Genomic DNA, 24,092 nt, shown 5'->3' with positions numbered 1-24,092 from the left:
CCTGCCTACAGAAGTGGAACCTAGATGGTATTTGGTAACGGGGGCACACTGCCTCAATAAATTGTCTAGTTCCCTGTGAACTAACGGCGGATACCGGACGCACGTCTAACACCAACATAGTTGTCAAGGCCTCAGTTATCCGCTTTGCAGCAGGATGACTGCTGTGATATTTCATCTTCCTCGCAAAGGACTGTTGGACAGTCAATTGCTTACTGGAAGTAGTACAAGTGGGCTTACGACTTCCCCTCTGGGATGACCATCGACTCCCAGCAGCAACAACAGCAGCGCCAGCAGCAGTAGGCGTTACACGCAAGGATGCATTGGAGGAATCCCAGGCAGGAGAGGACTCGTCAGAATTGCCAGTGACATGGCCTGCAGGACTATTGGCATTCCTGTGGAAGGAGGAAATTGACACTGAGGGAGTTGGTGGGGTGGTTTGCGTGAGCTTGGTTACAAGAGGAAGGGATTTACTGGTCAGTGGACTGCTTCCGCTGTCGCCCAAAGTTTTTGAACTTGTCACTGACTTATTATGAATGCGCTGCAGGTGACGTATAAGGGAGGATGTTCCGAGGTGGTTAACGTCCTTACCCCTACTTATTACAGCTTGACAAAGGCAACACACGGCTTGACACCTGTTGTCCGCTTTTCTGTTGAAATACCTCCACACTGAAGAGCTGATTTTTTTGGTATTTTCACCAGGCATGTCAACGGCCATATTCCTCCCACGGACAACAGGTGTCTCCCCGGGTGCCTGACTTAAACAAACCACCTCACCATCAGAATCCTCCTGGTCAATTTCCTCCCCAGCGCCAGCAACACCCATATCCTCCTCATCCTGGTGTACTTCAACATCTTCATCTTCAATCTGACTATCAGGAACTGGACTGCGGGTGCTCCTTCCAGCACTTGCAGGGGGCGTGCAAATGGTGGAAGGCGCATGCTCTTCACGTCCAGTGTTGGGAAGTTCAGGCATCGCAACCGACACAATTGGACTCTCCTTGTGGATTTGGGATTTCGAAGAACGCACAGTTCTTTGCGGTGCTTTTGCCAGCTTGAGTCTTTTCAGTTTTCTAGCGAGAGGCTGAGTGCTTCCATCCTCATGTGAAGCTGAACCACTAGCCATGAACATAGGCCAGGGCCTCAGCCGTTCCTTGCCACTCCGTGTGGTAAATGGCATATTGGCAAGTTTACGCTTCTCCTCCGACAATTTTATTTTAGGTTTTGGAGTCCTTTTTTTACTGATATTTGGTGTTTTGGATTTGACATGCTCTGTACTATGACATTGGGCATCGGCCTTGGCAGACGACGTTGCTGGCATTTCATCGTCTCGGCCATGACTAGTGGCAGCAGCTTCAGCACGAGGTGGAAGTGGATCTTGATCTTTCCCTAATTTTGGAACCTCAACATTTTTGTTCTCCATATTTTAATAGGCACAACTAAAAGGCACCTCAGGTAAACAATGGAGATGGATACTAGTATACAATTATGGACTGCCTGCCGAGTGCAGACACAGAGGTAGCCACAGCCGTGAACTACCGTACTGTACTGTGTCTGCTGCTAATATAGACTGGTTGATAAAGAGATGTCTATGTAACTATGTATGTATAAAGAAGAAAGAAAAAAAAACCACGGTTAGGTGGTATACAATTATGGACGGACTGCCTGCCGAGTGCAGACACAGAGGTAGCCACAGCCGTGAACTACCGTACTGTACTGTGTCTGCTGCTAATAATATAGACTGGTTGATAAAGAGATGTCGTAGTAGTATGTATGTATAAAGAAGAAAGAAAAAAAACCACGGTTAGGTGGCATACAATTATGGACGGACTGCCTGCCGAGTGCAGACACAGAGGTAGCCACAGCCGTGAACTACCGTACTGTACTGTGTCTGCTGCTAATATAGACTGGTTGATAAAGAGATGTCTATGTAACGATGTATGTATAAAGAAGAAAGAAAAAAAAACCACGGTTAGGTGGTATACAATTATGAACGGACTGCCTGCCGAGTGCAGACACAGAGGTAGCCACAGCCGTGAACTACCGTACTGTACTGTGTCTGCTGCTAATATAGACTGGTTGATAAAGAGATGTCTATGTAACTATGTATGTATAAAGAAGAAAGAAAAAAAAACCACGGTTAGGTGGTATACAATTATGGACGGACTGCCTGCCGAGTGCAGACACAGAGGTAGCCACAGCCGTGAACTACCGTACTGTACTGTGTCTGCTGCTAATATAGACTGGTTGATAAAGAGATGTCTATGTAACTATGTATGTATAAAGAAGAAAGAAAAAAAAACCACGGTTAGGTGGTATACAATTATGGACGGACTGCCTGCCGAGTGCAGACACAGAGGTAGCCACAGCCGTGAACTACCGTACTGTACTGTGTCTGCTGCTAATATAGACTGGTTGATAAAGAGATGTCTATGTAACTATGTATGTATAAAGAAGAAAGAAAAAAAAAACACGGTTAGGTGGTATACAATTATGGACGGACTGCCTGCCGAGTGCAGACACAGAGGTAGCCACAGCCGTGAACTACCGTACTGTACTGTGTCTGCTGCTAATATAGACTGGTTGATAAAGAGATGTCGTAGTAGTATGTATGTATAAAGAAGAAAAAAAAACCACGGTTAGGTGGTATACAATTATGGACGGACTGCCTGCCGAGTGCAGACACAGAGGTAGCCACAGCCGTGAACTACCGTACTGTGTCTGCTGCGACTGGATGATAAATGATATAAAAAATATATATATATCACTACTGCAGCCGGACAGGTATATATTATATATTATATAATGACGGACCTGCTGGACACTGTCTGTCAGCAGAATGAGTTTTATTTTTATAGAATAAAAAAAACAACAACACACAAGTGAAGTCACACGACGAGTGTTTAACTTTTTCAGGCAATCACAATATAAGTATACTACTAACTATACTGGTGGTCAGTGTGGTCAGGTCACTGGTCAGTCACACTGGCAGTGGCACTCCTGCAGCAAAAGTGTGCACTGTTTAATTTTAATATAATATTATGTACTCCTGGCTCCTGCTATAACCTATAACTGGCACTGCAGTGCTCCCCAGTCTCCCCCACAATTATAAGCTGTGTGAGCTGAGCAGTCAGACAGATATATAATATATATAGATGATGCAGCACACTGGGCTGAGCCTGAGCAGTGCACACAGATATGGTATGTGACTGAGTCACTGTGTGTATCGCTTTTTTCAGGCAGAGAACGGATATATTAAATAAACTGCACTGTCTGGTGGTCACTCACTATATAATATTATGTACTCCTGGCTCCTGCTATAACCTATAACTGGCACTGCAGTGCTCCCCAGTCTCCCCCACAATTATAAGCTGTGTGAGCTGAGCAGTCAGACAGATATATAATATATATAGATGATGCAGCACACTGGGCTGAGCCTGAGCAGTGCACACAGATATGGTATGTGACTGAGTCACTGTGTGTGTCGCTTTTTTCAGGCAGAGAACGGATATATTAAATAAACTGCACTGTCTGGTGGTCACTCACTAGTAAACTCTCTGCACTCTCTACACTTCTACAGTACTCCTCCTAGTCCTAAGCTCCAGTAAATCTCTCTCTCTTATAATCTAAATGGAGAGGACGCCAGCCACGTCCTCTCCCTATCAATCTCAATGCACGTGTGAAAATGGCGGCGACGCGCGGCTCCTTATATAGAATCCGAGTCTCGCGATAGAATCCGAGCCTCGCGAGAATCCGACAGCGTCATGATGACGTTCGGGCGCGCTCGGGTTAACCGAGCAAGGCGGGAAGATCCGAGTCGCTCGGACCCGTGAAAAAAAACATGAAGTTCGGGCGGGTTCGGATTCAGAGAAACCGAACCCGCTCATCTCTAGTTATTAGCCGATGCATCTGAAGATGCGATCCGGACCATTGATCCAACAGGTCCCACTGAAAGATTCTGGCATGGAACCTGCCGAAAGGAATTGCTTCGTAAGAAGCCACCATCTTTCCCAGGACTCGCGTGCAGTGATGCACCGACACCTGTTTTGGTTTCAGGAGGTCTCTGACTAGAGATGACAGCTTCTTGGCTTTCTCCTCCGGGAGAAACACTTTTTTCTGGACTGTGTCCAAAATCATTCCCAGGAACAGTAGATGTGTCGTCGGAACCAGCTGTGACTTTGGAATATTCAGAATCCAACCATGCTGGTGTAGCACCTCCTGAGATAGTGCTACTCCTACCAACAACTGCTCCCTGGATCTCGCCTTTATTAGGAGATCGTCCAAGTACGGGATAATTAAAACTCCCTTTTTTCGAAGGAGTATCATCATTTCCGCCATTACCTCGGTAAACACCCTCGGTGCCGTGGACAGTCCAAACGGCGGCGTCTGGAATTGGTAATGGCAATTTTGTACCGCAAATCTGAGGTACTCCTGGTGAGGATGATAAATGGGGACATGCAGGTAAGCATCCTTGATGTCCAGGGATACCATGTAATCCCCCTCGTCCAGGCTTGCAATAACCGCCCTGAGCGATTCCATCTTGAACTTGAACTTTTTTATGTATGTGTTCAAGGATTTCAAATTTAAAATGGGTCTCACCGAACCGTCCGGTTTCGGTACCACAAACAGTGTGGAATAGTAACCCCATCCTTGTTGAAGTAGGGGCACCTTGACTATCACCTGCTGGGAATACAGCTTGTGAATTGCCTCTAGCACAGCCTCCCTGCCTGAGGGAGTCGTTGGCAAGGCAGATTTGAGGAAACGGCGGGGGGGAGACGCCTCGAATTCCAGTTTGTACCCCTGAGATACTACTTGCAAGATCCAGGGATCCACCTGTGAGCGAGCCCACTGATCGCTGAAATTTTTGAGGCGGCCCCCCACCGTACCTGGCTCCGCCTGTGGAGCCCCACCGTCATGCGGCGGGCTTGGAAAAAGCGGGGGAGGACTTTTGCTCCTGGGAACCTGCTGTTTGTTGCAGCCTTTTTCCCCTACCTCTGCCTCTGGACAGAAAGGACCCGCCTTTTCCTCGCCTGTTTCTCTGGGTCCGAAAGGACTGTACTTGATAAAACGGCGCTTTTTTAGGCTGTGAGGGAACCTGGGGTAAAAATGCTGATTTCCCAGCTGTCGCTGTGGAAACTAGGTCTGAGAGACCATCCCCGAATAACTCCTCACCCTTATAAGGCAAAACTTCCATGTGCCTTTTGGAATCTGCATCCCCTGTCCACTGCCAAGTCCATAAGCCTCTCCTAGCAGAAATGGACAATGCACTTATTTTAGATGCCAGCCGGCAGATCTCCCTCTGTGCATCTCTCATGTATAAGACTGAGTCTTTTATATGCTCTATGGTTAGGAGAATAGTGTCCCTGTCTAGGGTGTCAATATTTTCTGACAGGGAATCTGACCATGCAGCGGCAGCACTGCACATCCATGCTGACGCAATAGCTGGTCTAAGTATAATGCCTGAGTGTGTATATACAGACTTCAGGATCGCCTCCTGCTTTCTATCCGCAGGCTCCTTTAGGGCGGCCGTATCCGGAGACGGAAGTGCCACCTTTTTAGACAAACGTGTGAGCGCTTTATCCACCCTAGGAGGTGTTTCCCAACGTGCCCTATCCTCTGGCGGGAAAGGGAACGCCATTAGTAATTTTTTAGGGATTACCAATCTTTTATCGGGGAAAGCCCACGCTTCTTCACACACTTCATTTAATTCTTCAGATGGGGGAAAAACTACGGGTAGTTTTTTCTCCCCAAACATAATACCCTTTTTAGTGGTACCTGGGTTTATATCCGAAATGTGTAATACCTCCTTCATTGCCTCAATCATGCAACGAATGGCCCTAGTGGACATTAGATTTGATTCATCGTCGTCGACACTGGTATCAGTATCCGTGTCGACATCTGCGTCTGCCATCTGAGGTAGCGGGCGTTTTAGAGCCCCTGATGGCCTTTGAGACACCTGGGCAGGCACGAGCTGAGAAGCCGGCTGTCCCGCATTTGGCATGTCGTCAAATTTTTTGTGTAAGGAGTCGACTGCACGTAATTCCTTCCATAAAACCATCCACTCAGGTGTCTGCCCCGCAGGGGGTGACATCACTTCTATGGGCATCTGCTCCGCCTCCACATAATTTTCCTCATCAAACATGTCGACACAGCCGTACCGACACACCGCACACACACCGGGAATGCTCTAATAGAGGACAGGACCCCACAGAAGCCCTTTGGGAAGACAGAGAGAGAGTATGCCAGCACACACCAGAGCGCTATATAATGCAGGGACTAACTGAATTATGTCCCCTATAGCTGCTATAATATTTACTGCACCTAAATTTAGTGCCCCCCCTCTCTTTTTTACCCTTTTCTGTAGTGTAGACTGCAGGGGAGAGCCAGGGAGCTTCCTTCCAGCGGAACTGTGAGGGAGAAATGGCGCCAGTTCGCTGAGATAGCTCCGCCCCTTTTTCGCAGACTTTTCTCCCGCTTTTTTAAGGATTCTGGCAGGGGTAATTATCACATATATAGCCTCTGGGGCTATATATTGTGATTGTTTTGCCAGCCAAGGTGTTTTTATTGCTGCTCAGGGCACCCCCCCCCAGCGCCCTGCACCCTCAGTGACCGGAGTGTGAAGTGTGTATGAGGAGCAATGGCGCACAGCTGCAGTGCTGTGCGCTACCTTGGTGAAGACAGAAGTCTTCATGCCGCCGATTTTCCGGACTTCTTCTTGCTTCTGGCTCTGTAAGGGGGACAGCGGCGCGGCTCCGGGACCGAACACCAAGGCCAGTTCCATGCGGTCGATCCCTCTGGAGCTAATGGTGTCCAGTAGCCTAAGAAGCCCAAGCTAGCTGCAAGCAGGTAGGTTCGCTTCTTCTCCCCTTAGTCCCTCGTTGCAGTGAGCCTGTTGCCAGCAGGTCTCACTGTAAAATAAAAAAACTAAATTATACTTTCTTTCTAAGAGCTCAGGAGAGCCCCTAGTGTGCATCCAGCTCGGCCGGGCACAAAAATCTAACTGAGGCTTGGAGGAGGGTCATAGTGGGAGGAGCCAGTGCACACCAGGTAGTCTAAAAGCTTTCTTTTAGTTGTGCCCAGACTCCTGCGGAGCCGCTATTCCCCATGGTCCTTACGGAGTTCCCAGCATCCACTAGGACGTCAGAGAAAAAAAGATCACTCAAAGGGGGAAATTTATCAAAGCTTGGAGAGAGATAAAGTACTTACCAATTATCTTCTACCTCTCATTTTACAGGCTGTGTTTGATAAATGACAGGTGGTGATTGGTTGGTACTTTATTTCTATCCACTCTATCCAACCTCTGCTTGTTGACATTTTTTATTTTTTTATTTTGAGGGAGTTGGGGGGGGGGGAGGCATGTTTCACAGTCATAGTAATCTTTTTAGTTTTACATAGTGTCATGTGCATGATTACATTTCAGTCTCATTTAGGGGCAGCCTCTTTCAAATCCCCTGGATTTAATATGGATGGACCACAGCAAACGTATTCGATTTCTTCCCTACATTTCCGCCCACAAATCAGGTCCCATAGATTTCTATGGGGGCTGCTATGATTGCGGATTTACCAAGCTTAGGGTTGCGGAGCATTCAACAGCTTGTCCTCTACAGCTAATGTGTAGTAGGGTGAGACAGAACCTTTCCTGCCATACTAATTTTTAAACCAGAACCAGTCTGCTGAGGTCAGTAAAGAGATCACTTTTAGACATCCCAAGAATGGGATCCTTTCAGAACCCCTGTCAATGGATGTATACTTTCGTACTTTGCGGATATCAATAATTTCTTATTGCCACAATAAATAATTATAATGTTCAGGTCTAAAATCCGATACTTGATAATATGCGCTTACATCATACCTCACATGGAACACCATCAGTTCTACTAAATCCTACCATCTGTATGTGCAGATGTCTATTCAGCTATAAACATGGCCATCTTGTTCCACAAACACAGCTCTCTGGGGAATATTAAGGTACACTTGTGCAAATGCAAAAATGAAGTCTCTCAGAAGGACCAAACTTCATTTGCTTTGCAAAGCGGCCATTTTGCACTTTGTAAATGTTCTCTGAATGTTGTTTATGTTTGCTGTATTTGAAATGTATCTATTGAAATTTGAAAAATAACCTGTAGGTACAGTATAAAAATTAAATGCTCAACCTGTGACCTTATGTCATTTATATATAGTTTGACAACTTAAAAAAAGGAAATAAAGATCATAAGCCCTGCACTCTCACCCCGAAGGGGCCAGCTGCTGGGGTGCCATTTAGGAATACTGACATGCAATAAACCAAATTTCCCAAAAAAATATAATCCCCAAAGGGGAAAAAATGGCACTCACCAGACTTCAGTAATATATTAGTTTCCAATGTTTTAGTCAAAAGAATTATGCCAATGTTTTGGTCCACACTGGGACCTTTTTGAAGGCAGAATTGTAGACCGCTGTAGTCAACAAGGGGTGAACAGGAACCAGTTTGACAACTTGTCAGAAATTCAACACTTGTTTACCTTATTTACAGTATGTATTCTGCATGTATCCAGATTGTGTTGTTTTTTTATTCCGCTATAGTTTACACAGTACTGCAAATTATTAATTTTGATCTATATACATATTTTATATATTGCATATCTATTGATATACTCTTCATCTTTTGTCTAATCTGGACTTTGCTCTTATTGTACAGGGAGTGAACAGTGCCTTTGAAGTCTACCTAGTGGGAAACAACTCCAACCACTTCATCATTTCTCCAACCTCTGTCCAAGGGAGAGCAGATATCCGCATGCGAGTTGCTGTGCCACTGGATTATGAGACAATCCCTCGCTATGAGTTCTCTGTAAGAATCCTTCTACATTAAACAAAATACTAAATGCTCTTTTGACCTCTCCACCTCTCTCCTCACTCCTATCTCCAGCGCTCTCTCTGCTATTACTTTCTGGACAGGATTGCACTGGCCAACAGGTATATGGGGGGAATCCCTGCTGGGCCCCATTGTTTGAGGGTCCCACTTCCTCCTCACTTCCTCCTCCAGGGGGTCATTTACCTGGTGGAAGAGGATCACGGATGACCTTTGGTGCTTGGTTTGTTTCAATGGAATCAACACCAAGGTTAGCCCTCCTACCAATCAAATTGGGTGGTCTTGCCTGTCTCCAACTTTTTTTTAAAGGGGCCCTGTTTCTTTAATGTCCTCTCTAATGGTTTGTCAAGGCCCTCTGTGGTGGCTGGTCACATACCTTAAACTTTGGCTCTTTCCACTGCATTCCCTGGTGAGCCATTCATGCCCCAGTCTAATACTGTGTCTGGATTTCACAGTGCTTTAGTAAACTTAACATGTCTTAGACTTAGCTGATTATCTTCTCTACCTCCTGAATTGCCTCGCCTGTCTCAATTTAATTAACTGTTGACAGAACCACCAACTCTTGTAGCCCGCAAGTGCACTGTCTTGGAGGTATCAATGACTAAACCTGTATCCCACCTCTCTCCACTCCAAATTTATCCTCAGTGCTGCTGCCCAGATCATCTTCCTATCCAAACATACTACATCTGTCTCCCCTCTCTTACAAGCCCTTCAGTGGCACCCCTTTCCCTTCAGAGCTCAATTCAAACTGCTTACACTCGCTTACAAGCCCTCATCAAGCCTCTCCTGTTTACGTCTACGACCTCCGCTCCTATGTCATTATTATGATCACTGATGCAGAAATGTTTATTAACCTTGTTGCCATCTTCTGCAATGTTTTGTACTGGATGTCTTTTTTTTTCTTGTGCTCGTCATACTGTTTATGTTTATGCACTTTGTACAGTGCTGTCGAACCTTTGTGGTGCCATACAAATAAATGATGATAATAATGCTAATAATTATTAATATGTCTGAATTCATAGTACCTCTTTATTAGTTTTTCTTAGCTTTTGCAGCTACACAGTTATATAATAGTTGTGTATTATCTGTATAATATTGTATTTGATAACTGGAGCTCAATGTAGACTACTATGACAACCACACCAGGTATGTGATATAAAGCTATACAGGCTAGTGTAGCATATCTTCAAAAACATTTCTATTTGGGTCCTGTTGTTAGACACTTATGCACAGTATAATGCTGTCAAGCACTGTATTTTGTTGAGGTGTGTGGTGCTAAAAGGTTAGTCAGGACATGTTTTCTGTCTGACGGAGAGGGCTGTAAAAGTTTTACCGAGCATAAATGCTCCTCTCGACCAACACTGCTATTACCTGCCGTCTGCTTGGGTTGTATTTTTTATAGCATCTTGCATTTCCCAGTCATAAATCCACAGTGTTAGTATAAGTCTGTAACAATTCCAACAATTCCTGTTTGCCACTAAGAATAAAAGATCTGGTTTTAAAACTCCTACGAGGAATCAGCAAAGAGCTACAAGCTGTCACTAATTCAGGTTATTTGCCATTTGACCATCATGTAATGCTGAGTCAGTTTATAATTTCTTTTAAAAACATTCTTTATATGAAATGTTTAATAATACGGCAACAGAAAGCTAAATCTGGGTTACTCAGAGGGGATAAACTAAGAATGACATGTATTGGTTTCATAGCTTTATACACAGCAAAACATAGAGTAGGACAGATGCTTAGTTAATGTAAGAAAAATATGGCTGGTATTGTTCAATGTCACAATTATCATTTTATAAATTAAATGAAAACAGGAGAATGTTTAAAGACAAGCAAGAGCAAATAAAATGGCCATTACAATGCAATTACCCTGGATGACTGTGGCCAGATATTAACTACCTACAGTCAAAGGCAGGGCTGGATTAAGCCTTGGGGGTGCCCGGGCACTTAAGATGGGGGGTGAGATTCATTTTGAGTTATCAGAAGATGCCGTGGAGACCTTTATCCAGCATGTATAGGACTTCCTTCCTTTGGACTGGTCCAGCTGCTTCACCAAGTGGTTTGAGCACTTGCAACTTTGCATAGACACCTCTAGTGAATACTTTGAAAAAAAATTAATGTTCACTCTGTTTGTTAATATAATACTTATTGTGCATCCGAGAACTTATTGCACACCACTTGTATATCCATTAGGGGGGACATTTACTAAGCAGTGATAAGAGTGGAGAAGTGAGCCAGTGGAGAAGTGGCCCCATCAACCAATCAGCAGCTTTGTATAATGTGATAGTATGCAAATTATAGATGTTACTTCAGTTCTGGTTGGTTGCCAGGGGCACTTCTCCACTGGGTCACTTCTCCGCTCTTATCAGTGCTTAGTAAATGTCCCCCCTTAAAGAGGTAAAGTTATCTATTCTGTGGGAATAATATAAGAGCAGACAAAGGGAAGAAAATTCAGTTTCATTACTAGTGGCTAACATCTTTATATTGCTATATTTCTATAACATAGTTTCTCTTTTATAGCTATTTGCAAATGAAAGTGTCTTGGACCATGTGGGATTTTCCCAAGTGAAGATTAATCTGATCAACGAGAATGATAACCGCCCCATCTTCAGTCAGTCGCTCTACAACATTACTCTATACGAGAACGTTACTGTGGGAACCACTATTCTCAAAGTCTTAGTGAGTAACACTTTATACTGAAATCACTTTTGTTCACAGGCTATTGTATTACTCCTTACTCAGTGTGTGTTATATAGTTTTATATATTGAGAACATATTAATCGTCACTGTACATTGACAGGTTCATGAAACATGTAGTGACAGGTTAGTGAAAAGACATGTAGTGATGTTTAATAGAAGATGGTCCTGTCCAAATGAGCTATCACTGTAGGGCCTAATTCAGACCTGATCGCAACAGCAACATTTTTCTCTAATGGGTAAAACCATGTGCAGTGCAGGTGGGGCAGATGTAACATGTGCAGATAGAGTTAGATTTGGGTGGGGTGTGTTCCAACTGAAATCTAAATTGCAGTGTAAAAATAAAGCAGCCAGTATTTACCCTGCACAGAAACAAAATAACCCACCCAAATATAACTCTCTCTTCACATGTTACATCTGCCCCACCTGCAGTGCATATGGTTTTGCCCATTGGAGAAAGATTTTGCTTTTGCGATCAGGTCTGAATTAGGCCTGTAAATGTGAGCTATGCTTGATACAGATGCAGTTCTGAAAGCTGGGATCCCGACAGCCGGTCAATGAAACACATCCCCTTGATACATAAGGTAGCAGAATTACAGTTGTAGCTGCTGTTGGGGATACAGGTACTGTGTAGTAGCCGGCTTCAGTCACTGTTAGTTCCTGCCACAGACAGTTGAGGATTAGTATATACATTGCATTTGAGCCTGTGTACGTTCAAAATTTTATTTTCTAATTGTATATAACTAACATCTTCCTTCATTGGTCCTTTGTGCAGAAATATCTTCTCAGCATATTCATTGTGTAATTAACTACATTTATTTTGATCTTTACTGTATAAGGCTTTCATTCTTATTACTGTCTATGGCAGTGGTTCCCAAACTTTTTTGAATCACGGCGCCCTAGAGTATCAGAATAATTTTCACAGCACCCCTAGGCTATACGTTTCTGATTGAGAAATTTAGAAAGAAAAATTAAATGAATTAAACTGTGTTTATATGTCAACCGTAGGTTCAGTTGTGTGGTGAGGGACAGGATTCGCTTCTGTTTGTCCGTATGTTTTATGATTGACAGCCACAACCACTGGTTTTGCCTATTACATTGACCATAAGTAATTTGTATTGGTCCTGGACCGCCAACCAAAGGCACCCCTGCAAGTGTCCTGAGGCACCCCAGGGTGCCATGGCACACAGTTTTAAACCACTGGTCTGTGGTGATTATTGGTTGAGTATGCAGGCTAAATAGAAACATTTTAGAGGCCTATTTATCACCATCTGCATCCAAGGATGCAGATGACAGGTGATAAAATTGACCTAATTCGCACTGCGATATTTGATTACATTGCATGGATGTACCAATTATCACATGCAGTGACAGAGCTTACGAGCTAGCTCTGTCCCTGCGATGACACTCCACAACAGTATCAGGGTATTTTTCATGAAAAATCCCCCAATGTCCTGCTGCACATGCGCTGACATCGCTGCTACCACCGCCACCGGGTTGACCTCCCCCCATCTCGACAACCCCCTGCGCCGCAAATTCCTGTGCGTTGCTGTGACCCCTGGTGCTGTAAAGTGTGCTGCTGCACTAAATTACTTAATTCAGCCACATCGCATTTCCCATTATAAGTATGTGGAATGCGATGTGGGTTACTAAAATAAAATGACAATTAAAGGGTTTGGAGCAGATTTTCACGAAAACTGCTCCAAATTCCCTTTAATACATTTCAGTGATACTAAAATAATGTAAAAGGGGTGTGAAAACACCCTTTTTCAAAAAAAGTTTGCAAAAATAATGTTAATAAATAGTCCTCATAGTCTGTAACAATAAATCTAAACTATATGTTTATGTAGAGTATGTGTAAGTGTGTATGTGTATATAGTACAGGTTGAGTATCCCATATCCAAATATTCCGAAATACTGACTTTTTTGAGTGAGAGTGAGATAGTGAAACCTTTGTTTTTTGATGGCTCAATGTACACAAACTTTGTTTAATGCACAAAGTTATTAAACATATTGTATTAAATAACCTTCAGGCTGTGTGTATAAGGCGTATATGAAACATAAATGAATTGTGTGAATGTAGACACACTTTGTTTAATGCACAAAGTTATAAAAAATATTGGCTAAAATTACCTTCAGGCTGTGTGTATAAGGTGTATATGTAACATAAATGCATTCTGTGCTTAGACTTAGGTCCCATCACCATGATATCTCATTATGGTATGCAATTATTCAAAAATACTGAAAAATCCCATATCCAAAATACCTCTGGTCCCAAGCATTTTGGATAAGGGATACTCAACCTGTATATGGATTAGAGATGAGCGGGTTCGATTCCTCGGAAACCGAACCTCCCCGAACTTCACCCATTTTACACGGGTCCGAGGCATACTCGGATTCTCCCGTATGGCTCGGTTAACCCGAGCACGCCCGAACGTCATCATCCCGCTGTCGGATTCTCGCGAGATTCGGATTCTATATAAGGAGCCGCGCGTCGCCGCCATTTTTCACTCGTGCATTGGAAATGATAGTGAGAGGACGTGGCTGGCGTCCTCTCACTTTGTTTCAGGGGGCTGCATACTTTTATTCTGGGGACCAGCAGTATTATAGGAGGAGTACAGTGCAGAGTTTTGCTGACCAGTGACCACCAGTATTATACGTTGTCTGCCTGAAAAACGCTCCATATCTGTGCTCAGTGTGCTGCATATATCTGTGCTCACACTGCTTTATTGTGGGGACTGGGGTCCAGCAGTATTATATAGGAGGAGTACAGTGCAGAGTTTTGCTGACCAGTGACCACCAGTATTATACGTTCTCTGCCTGAAAAATGCTCCATATCTGTGCTGCATTGTAGTATATAGTAGGAGTACAGTGCATAATTTTGCTGACCACCAGTATATAATATATAGGAGTACGGTACAGAAGGCCACTGCTCTACCTACCTCTGTGTCGTCAAGTATACTATCCATCCATACCTGTGGTGCATTTCAGTTTTGCACATTTTGCTGACCACCAGTATATAATATATAGCAGTACGGTACAGTAGGCCACTGCTCCACCTACCTCTGTGTCGTCAAGTATACTATCCATCCATACCTGTGGTGCATTTAAGTTTTGCACAGTTTGCTGACCACCAGTATATAATATATAGCAGTACGGTACAGTAGGCCACTGCTCTACCTACCTCTGTGTCGTCAAGTATACTATCTATCCATACCTGTGGTGCATTTCAGTTGTGCGCAGTATATATAGTAGTAGGCCATTGCTATTGATACTGGCATATAATTCCACACATTAAAAAATGGAGAACAAAAATGTGGAGGGTAAAATAGGGAAAGATCAAGATCCACTTCCACCTCGTGCTGAAGCTGCTGCCACTAGTCATGGCCGAGACGATGAAATGCCATCAACGTCGTCTGCCAAGGCCGATGCCCAATGTCATAGTAGAGAGCATGTAAAATCCAAAACACAAAAGTTAAGTAAAATGACCCAAAAATCAAAATTAAAAGCGTCTGAGGAGAAGCGTAAACTTGCCAATATGCCATTTACGACACGGAGTGGCAAGGAACGGCTGAGGCCCTGGCCTATGTTCATGGCTAGTGGTTCAGCTTCACATGAGGATGGAAGCACTCATCCTCTCGCTAGAAAAATGAAAAGACTTAAGCTGGCAAAAGCACAGCAAAGAACTGTGCGTTCTTCTAAATCACAAATCCCCAAGGAGAGTCCAATTGTGTCGGCTGCGATGCCTGACCTTCCCAACACTGGACGGGAAGAGGTGGCGCCTTCCACCATTTGCACGCCCCCTGCAAGTGCTGGAAGGAGCACCCGCAGTCCAGTTCCTGATAGTCAAATTGAAGATGTCACTGTTGAAGTACATCAGGATGAGGATATGGGTGTTGCTGGCGCTGAGGAAATTGACAAGGAGGATTCTGATGGTGAGGTGGTTTGTTTAAGTCAGGCACCCGGGAAGACACCTGTTGTCCGTGGGACGAATATGGCCATTGACATGCCTGGTCAAATTACCCCAAAAAAATCACCTCTTCGGTGTGGAATTATTTTAACACAAATGCGGACAACAGGTGTCCAGCCATGTGTTGCCTTTGTCAAGCTGTAATAAGTAGGGGTAAGGGCGTTAACCACCTCGGAACATCCTCCCTTATACGTCACCTGCAGCGCATTCATCATAAGTCAGTGACAAGTTCAAAAACTTTGGATGACAGCGGAAGCAGTCCACTGACCACTAAATCCCTTCCTCTTGTAACCAAGCTCCTGCAAACCACACCACCAACTCCCTCAGTGTCAATTTCCTCCTTACACAGGAAAGCCAATAGTCCTGCAGGCCATGTCACTGTCAAGTCTGACGAGTCCTCTCCTGCCTGGGATTCCTCCGATGCATCCTTGAGTGTAATGCCTCCTGCTGCTGGCGCTGCTGTTGTTGCTGCTGGGAGTCGATCGTCATTCCAGAGGGGAAGTCGGAAGACCACTTGTACTACTTCCAGTAAGCAATTGACTGTCCAACAGTCCTTTGCGAGGAAGATGAAATATCACAGCAGTCATCCTGCTGCAAAGTGGATAACTCAGGCCTTGGCAGCCTGGGCGGTGAGAAACGTGTTTCCGTTATCCACCATTAATTCACAGGCAACTACAGACTTGATTGAGATACTGTGTTCCCGGTACCAAATACCATCTAGGTTCTCTCTAGTATTTCATTTCATTTCTCTAGGCAGGCGATACCGAAAATGTACACAGACGTCAGAAAAAGAGTCACCAGTGTCCTAAAAAATGAAGTTGTACCCAATGTCCACTTAACCACGGACATGTGGACAAGCGGAGCAGGGCAGACTCAGGACTATATGACTGTGACAGCCCACTGGGTAGATGTATTGCCTCCCGCAGCAAGAACAGCAGCGGCGGAACCAGTAGCAGCATCTCGCAAATGCCAACTCGTATCACCGCTTTTCAGAAGAGGCACACAGCTGACAACCTCTTACGGTGTCAGGAATCGACTCACCAAGCTGACATCCGTCCGCCGTTGCGGACTCCGACCTGGCTCCCTGCGGTCACCTGTCGTCCGTGTCCCTGCCTCTGGACGCCATCACGGGCCTGGGGGCGCTCCTGAGACAGCAGGCGTGTAGCGCGCCGCGTTCCCGCTAGGCCGCGGCATGGGCGCCGCCATGACAGTTCACAACAACCAGCATACAGCGGCCAATCCGGTGCTTGGCCGCACCCACTTTCCCTCACTCATCCAATGCCTGTGCACCAAGGGGTACATAAGAGACTGCAGGATCAGTCTGCAGGCATCCTGGACTTTGTGTCACTCCTGCGACCCATGTGAAAGGATCTGTACCTGTTCCTTCCGTGTTCCTGGCTCTCTACTGAAAGACTTGTACTTCTGGTTACTCTGCACAGCTCCGTGGAACTTCAAGGCCCAGCAATACCTGCAACTTCAAACAGGCTTCACACTCATCACCACCTTGTGTGCTTCAGCCTTGCAGTTGAGACTGACTCCAGGTGTGCTCCATTCCTCCACCTGTGATACAGCTTGCTGCTGTCAGTGCTTCACCACCTGCACTGTGGATAGTCAGACTCCTGCCTCTGCTACCAGGTTTGCCATTCAACATCTCACTGCCAAGTTTCATGTTTAAAACCTGCACTGGTTTCCAAACCAGAATCATCTCTACAAACACCTGTTCTTCTGTTTAACATATTACCGGTTATTATTTCTCCAGTCATCTGTCATCCTGTTGCCATAGACTTTCAGCTATTACGCTGTGTGATTGACATTTCCATTTGTTATTATTATTTCTGCTGCCATTCTGTTTATATCATCTGCTAATAAATATCATTGCGCTCATGCGCAGGAACGTTATCCAGCCTCCTCGTTTTCTCCCAGCTACCTCCACTGACCCACTAGCGCCCCCTCCGGGGACACAGCCAAAACACAATCTGACAGTAAGTCCAGGATCGATGGACTCGGATGGTGGACGGAGTGTGGGGTCAGAGGCCTTGCAAAATCTGGTCTCCCGTCTGGATGGTCAAGAGGATGCGCAGCAGCAGATGTTTCAATTCCTGCAAGGGATGTCCTCCCGGATTGATACACTACAGCAATCCCTGCCTAGTGTACTCACTCCTACTGTTCCTGTTACTCCAGCACCTGCCAGTGCTGTGAGTTCCTCTATGCCGGCTGCATCAGCTCCAGTGTCACGTCTGCACCTGCCCGTGCCAAGCAAGTATGATGGCAGTCCAAAGTTATGTCGCGGGTTTCTCAACCAATGTGAAATCCAGTTTGAGTTGTTGCCACATAATTTCCCCACGCCAAGATCCAAGGTTGCCTACATCATCTCCTTACTTTCTGGATCTGCTCTGAGCTGGGTGTCTCCTCTGTGGGAACGTGCTGACCCTCTGATTAACAACTACACAGACTTCGTGTCAACCTTCAGACGGATCTTTGACGAGCCGGGTCGTGCAACATCAGCTTCCGCTGACCTGATTCAACTTCGTCAAGGTACCCGTAGCATGGGACAATATGTCATTCAGTTCCAGACGTTGGCCGCAGAGATTCAGTGGAATAATCAGGCCCTGGTAGCAGCTTTCTGGCATGGACTTTCTGACCGGATCAAAGATGAACTGGCGACCCGCGACCTTCCTGTACAATTGTCTGAATTGATTTCCTTGTGCATTAAGTTGGACTCTCGCATCCGCGAACGCAATAATGAACGCGCTCGGAGTGAGCCACGCAGATCAAGGATGATACCTTCGGTACAGTTCCAGTCTCCTTCTTCTGACGAGCCTATGCAGGTAAATAGGTCCCGCCTAACTCCTGAAGAGCGGACAAGAAGAATGCGTGAGAGACTCTGTCTGTACTGTGCGGCTGCGGGCCATCAGATTAACTCCTGCACAGTGCGTTCGGGAAACGCCAGATCCTGACTTGTAAAGGAGGAGTCAAGTTGGGATCTTTTAGTCAAGCTCCTTCTAAACAAGACCTTATCCTTCCTGTGACGTTAGAGACTTCAGTTGGACTCCAGTCCGCATCAGCATTAGTGGACTGTGGAGCTGCAGGTAACTTCATCACCCAAGCTGCGGTAAATAAATTTTGCTTATCTATATGTGAACTTTCCTGTCCAGTTTATATTACCGCTGTGGATGGTAGTCGAATCTCCAAGGGGAATATTTCTCATCAAACTGCCCCAGTGGTTCTGGGAGTTGGATTCCTACACTCTGAACTGATTAAGTTCTTAGTCATCCCTCAAGCCACCCAGGAGATCGTCTTGGGCATGCCCTGGCTCCAGCTACATAATCCACAGTTTGACTGGTCAACGTTGCAGCTTACCTCATGGGGTTCACATTGCCATCAGTCCTGTTTAGCCCAAGTGTGTCCCATAAAGTCTACCGAAGTTAAGACCCAGTCAAGTCTCCCAGCAGTTTATCAAGATTTCTCAGATGTCTTCAGTGAGAAGGCCGCTGATGTCCTACCGCCCCATAGGGAATGGGATTGTCCCATCGATCTCCTTCCTGGCAAGAAGCCACCTAGGGGGCGCACCTACCCGTTGTCTGTTCCTGAAACCGAGGCGATGAGTGAATACATCAGGGAGAATCTACAAAAGGGATTCATCCGCCCTTCATCATCACCCGCTGGTGCAGGTTTCTTCTTTGTTAAAAAGAAGGATGGAGGACTGCGTCCATGCATTGACTACCGGGGTCTCAATGACATTACCATTAAAAATAGTTATCCATTACCACTCATTACCGAATTATTTGACAGAGTTAAAGGAGCCCGCATCTTCACCAAGTTAGATCTCCGCGGTGCCTACAATCTCATCAGAATCCGGAGTGGTGACGAGTGGAAGACAGCTTTTAACACTCGAGATGGCCATTACGAATACCTGGTAATGCCATTTGGGTTGAGTAATGCTCCAGCAGTGTTCCAACACTTTGTGAACGAAATCTTTCGTGATGTCCTGTATAAGTACCTCGTTGTTTACTTGGATGATATCCTCATCTTCTCCCAAGACCTGCCATCTCATCGTCTACAAGTCCGTGAAGTCCTCCGACGTCTTCGTGAGAACCGGCTCTACGGTAAACTTTCTAAATGCACCTTTGAAGTTCCCTCTATACCCTTCCTGGGTTATATAATTTCCGGATCGGATCTTCAGATGGACCCGACAAAATTGGAAGCTATTGCCAATTGGTCCATTCCAAATTCTCTCAAGTCTATCCAGCGGTTCCTGGGTTTTGCCAACTACTATAGGAAATTTATTCGGGGATTCTCCACTCTCATCGCTCCTATTACCAACCTGACTGGGAAAGGGGCAAACCATTCCAACTGGTCAGAAGAAGCCTTAGCAGCCTTCCAGAAGATCAAACTGGCCTTTATGTCTGCTCCAGTTCTGTCTCAGCCAGATGTAAACAGACCGTTCGAGTTGGAGGTGGACGCCTCTACAGTTGGGGTTGGAGCTGTTCTCTCCCAGAAGGGAACCGATGGGAAAGTCCACCCTTGTGGATTTTATTCTCGCAAATTCCTTCCTGCAGAAGCTAACTACTCCGTTGGAGACCAAGAACTACTGGCGATCAAGCTGGCTCTCGAGGAATGGAGATACCTCCTAGAAGGGGCCAAACATCCGTTCAACATCTACACGGATCATAAAAACCTGCTATACTTAAAGGCAGCTCAGTGCCTTAATCCTCGCCAGTCCAGGTGGGCTATGTTTTTCTCACGTTTTAATTTTAAGCTTCATTTCCGCCCAGGTTCGCAGAATGTTAAAGCTGACGCTTTATCCCGATCTATGGAATCCGAAGAGGAAACGCCTGACTCAGTGCCTCATTCCATCCTGAGTCCAGTGGTGTTCGCTGCATCTCAAGTCTCCCCAGCTCCTCCTCCTGGTAAGACTTTTGTTTCCCCAGAACTCCGTCCCAAGTTGCTATCTTGGGCTCATCAATCCAAGTTCACCGGTCATCCTGGTGTCCTGAAGACCTTCAAGTTTCTCTCCGAGACGTACTGGTGGCCTAAGATGAAGGCTGACATCAAGGATTTCGTGGCATCCTGTCCTAAGTGTGTGCAGCATAAGACTCCTCGTCAGTCTTCAGCAGGTCAGTTACAACCATTGTCTGTTCCTAGTCGTCCCTGGTCACACCTGTCCATGGATTTTATCACCGACCTTCCTCCTTCTCAAGGATACAATACCATCTGGGTTGTAGTGGACAGATTCACCAAGATGGCTCATTTTGTTCCTCTCCAGGGTCTCCCTTCTGCCCCGAAACTTGCCCAAATCTTCCTACGGGAGATTTTCCGCTTACATGGTCTGCCCTCGGAAATAATATCTGACCGGGGGGTACAGTTTGTAGCGAGGTTTTGGAGGGCCCTCTGTTCTGCCATGCAAGTCAAGCTGAAGTTTTCGTCATCGTACCATCCTCAGACGAATGGGCAGACAGAGAGGGTTAATCAAGAACTTGAGACGTTTTTAAGATTGTATGTTTCATCTTCCCAGGATGACTGGTTCGATCTGCTCCCATGGGCCGAGTTTGCCCACAACTTCCGCTATCATACTGCTACTGAAACAACACCATTCTTCGCAGTATATGGGCAACATCCCCGTGTTCCAGACTTCCAAGAACTCCCTCATATGGATGTTCCTGCTGCCACTACTGCTCTGACTCAGTTCTCATTAATTTGGAGAAAGATTCACGTGTCTCTCAAAAAGGCCTCCAGCCGGTACAAGTACTTTGCTGACCGCAAGAGACGTGCGGTTCCTAACCTGAAACCTGGGGACAAGGTTTGGCTGTCAACCCGTAACCTCCGTCTTAGGGTTCCGTCCATGAAGTTTGCACCCCGTTTCATTGGTCCTTTCCCTGTCGAAAGAGTCATCAACCCTGTGGCCTATAAACTGAAGTTACCACCTTCTCTTCGAATACCTAACGCTTTTCATGTTTCTCTCCTCAGACCTCTAGTCCTGAACCGTTTTCAGAGTGCCCTTCCAGTTGGCCCCAAAATTCGAACTCAGCGGGGCGTGGAATTCGAGATTGGCAAAATTCTGGACTCTCGTTGCCGGTATGGACGTCTCCAGTACTTGGTCGATTGGTCCGGTTATGGCCCAGAGGAAAGAAGTTGGGTAAATTCATCGGATGTCCATGCTCCAAGGTTGGTCCGTGTCTTCCACAGCACTCATCCATCCAAGCCACGTGGGTGTTCGGTGTCCACCCTTAAAGGAGGGGGTACTGTCAGGAATCGACTCACCAAGCTGACATCCGTCCGCCGTTGCGGACTCCGACCTGGCTCCCTGCGGTCACCTGTCGTCCGTGTCCCTGCCTCTGGACGCCATCACGGGCCTGGGGGCGCTCCTGAGACAGCAGGCGTGTAGCGCGCCGCGTTCCCGCTAGGCCGCGGCATGGGCGCCGCCATGACAGTTCACAACAACCAGCATACAGCGGCCAATCCGGTGCTTGGCCGCACCCACTTTCCCTCACTCATCCAATGCCTGTGCACCAAGGGGTACATAAGAGACTGCAGGATCAGTCTGCAGGCATCCTGGACTTTGTGTCACTCCTGCGACCCATGTGAAAGGATCTGTACCTGTTCCTTCCGTGTTCCTGGCTCTCTACTGAAAGACTTGTACTTCTGGTTACTCTGCACAGCTCCGTGGAACTTCAAGGCCCAGCAATACCTGCAACTTCAAACAGGCTTCACACTCATCACCACCTTGTGTGCTTCAGCCTTGCAGTTGAGACTGACTCCAGGTGTGCTCCATTCCTCCACCTGTGATACAGCTTGCTGCTGTCAGTGCTTCACCACCTGCACTGTGGATAGTCAGACTCCTGCCTCTGCTACCAGGTTTGCCATTCAACATCTCACTGCCAAGTTTCATGTTTAAAACCTGCACTGGTTTCCAAACCAGAATCATCTCTACAAACACCTGTTCTTCTGTTTAACATATTACCGGTTATTATTTCTCCAGTCATCTGTCATCCTGTTGCCATAGACTTTCAGCTATTACGCTGTGTGATTGACATTTCCATTTGTTATTATTATTTCTGCTGCCATTCTGTTTATATCATCTGCTAATAAATATCATTGCGCTCATGCGCAGGAACGTTATCCAGCCTCCTCGTTTTCTCCCAGCTACCTCCACTGACCCACTAGCGCCCCCTCCGGGGACACAGCCAAAACACAATCTGACATACGGAAACTGAGGAACATCATCGCAGAATGGCTTACCCCAAATGGACTCTCCTGGGGATTTGTGACATCGGACAACGCCAACAATATTGTGCGTGCATTACATCTGGACAAATTCCAGCACGTCCCATGTTTTGCACATACATTGAATTTGGTGGTGCAGAATTATTTAAAAAACGACAGGAGCGTGCAAGAGATGCTGTCGGTGGCCCGAAGAATTGCGGGCCACTTTCGGCATTCAGCCACCGCGTGCCGAAGACTGGAGCACCAGCAAACACTCCTAAACCTGCCCTGCCATCATCTGAAGCAAGAGGTGGTAACGAGGTGGAATTCAACCCTCTATATGCTTCAGAGGATGGAGGAGCAGCAAAAGGCCATTCAAGACTATACATCTGCCTACGATATAGGCAAAGGAGGGGGAATGCATCTGACTCAAGCGCAGTGGAGAATGATTTCAACGTTGTGCAAGGTTCTGCAACCATTTGAACTTGCCACACGTGAAGTCAGTTCAGACACTGCCAGCCTGAGTCAGGTCATTCCCCTCATCAGGCTTTTGCAGAAGAAGCTGGAGACATTGAAGGAGGAGCTAAAACAGAGCGATTCCGCTAGGCATGTGGGACTTGTGGATGGATCCCTTAATTCGCTTAACCAGGATTCACGGGTGGTCAATCTGTTGAAATCAGAGCACTACATTTTGGCCACCGTGCTCGATCCTAGATTTAAAACCTACATTGTATCTCTCTTTCCGGCAGACACAAGTCTGCAGAGGTTCAAAGACCTGCTGGTGAGAAAATTGTCAAGTCAAGCGGAACGTGACCCGTCAACAGCTCCTCCTTCACATTCTCCCGCAACTGGGGGTGCGAGGAAAAGGCTAAGAATTCCGAGCCCACCCGCTGGCGGTGATGCAGGGCAGTCTGGAGCGAGTGCTGACATCTGGTCCGGACTGAAGGACCTGCCAACGATTACTGACATGTCGTCTACTGTCACTGCATATGATTCTCACCATTGAAAGAATGGTGGAGGATTATATGAGTGACCGCATCCAAGTAGGCACGTCAGACAGTCCGTATGTATACTGGCAGGAAAAAGAGGCAATTTGGAGGCCCTTGCAGAAACTGGCTTTATTTTACCTAAGTTGCCCACCCTCCAGTGTGTACTCCGAAAGAGTGTTTAGTGCAGCCGCTCACCTTGTCAGCAATCGGCGTACGAGGTTACTTCCAGAAAATGTGGAGAAGATGATGTTCATCAAAATGAATTATAATCAATTCCTCCGTGGAGACATTCACCAGCAATTGCCTCCAGAAAGTATACAGGGACCTGAGATGGTGGATTCCAGTGGGGACGAATTAATAATCTGTGAGGAGGGGGATGTACACA

At 46.1% G+C, this 24,092-nt stretch overlaps 1 protein-coding gene across 4 annotated transcripts in view; it reads left to right on the top strand.

Annotated features, from left to right (window-relative positions):
* The window catches only part of CDH23 (cadherin related 23), a 1,868,204-nt gene that overhangs the window by 1,013,058 nt on the left and 831,054 nt on the right, over window positions 1–24,092 (top strand). For all 4 annotated transcript variants that reach the window (XM_063958779.1, XM_063958778.1, XM_063958784.1 and 1 more), the window contains exons 12-13: window positions 8,675–8,824; window positions 11,369–11,527. In XM_063958779.1, coding sequence (XP_063814849.1) covers window positions 8,675–8,824; window positions 11,369–11,527 — 309 coding nt within the window. The remainder of the gene's footprint in view (window positions 1–8,674; window positions 8,825–11,368; window positions 11,528–24,092) is intronic.

This window comes from Pseudophryne corroboree, chromosome 3 (genome assembly GCF_028390025.1).
Source record: "Pseudophryne corroboree isolate aPseCor3 chromosome 3, aPseCor3.hap2, whole genome shotgun sequence".
NCBI lineage: Eukaryota > Metazoa > Chordata > Amphibia > Anura > Myobatrachidae > Pseudophryne > Pseudophryne corroboree.
Note: the sequence above shows the minus strand (reverse complement) of the source record. Positions and strands in the feature narration are given on the sequence as shown.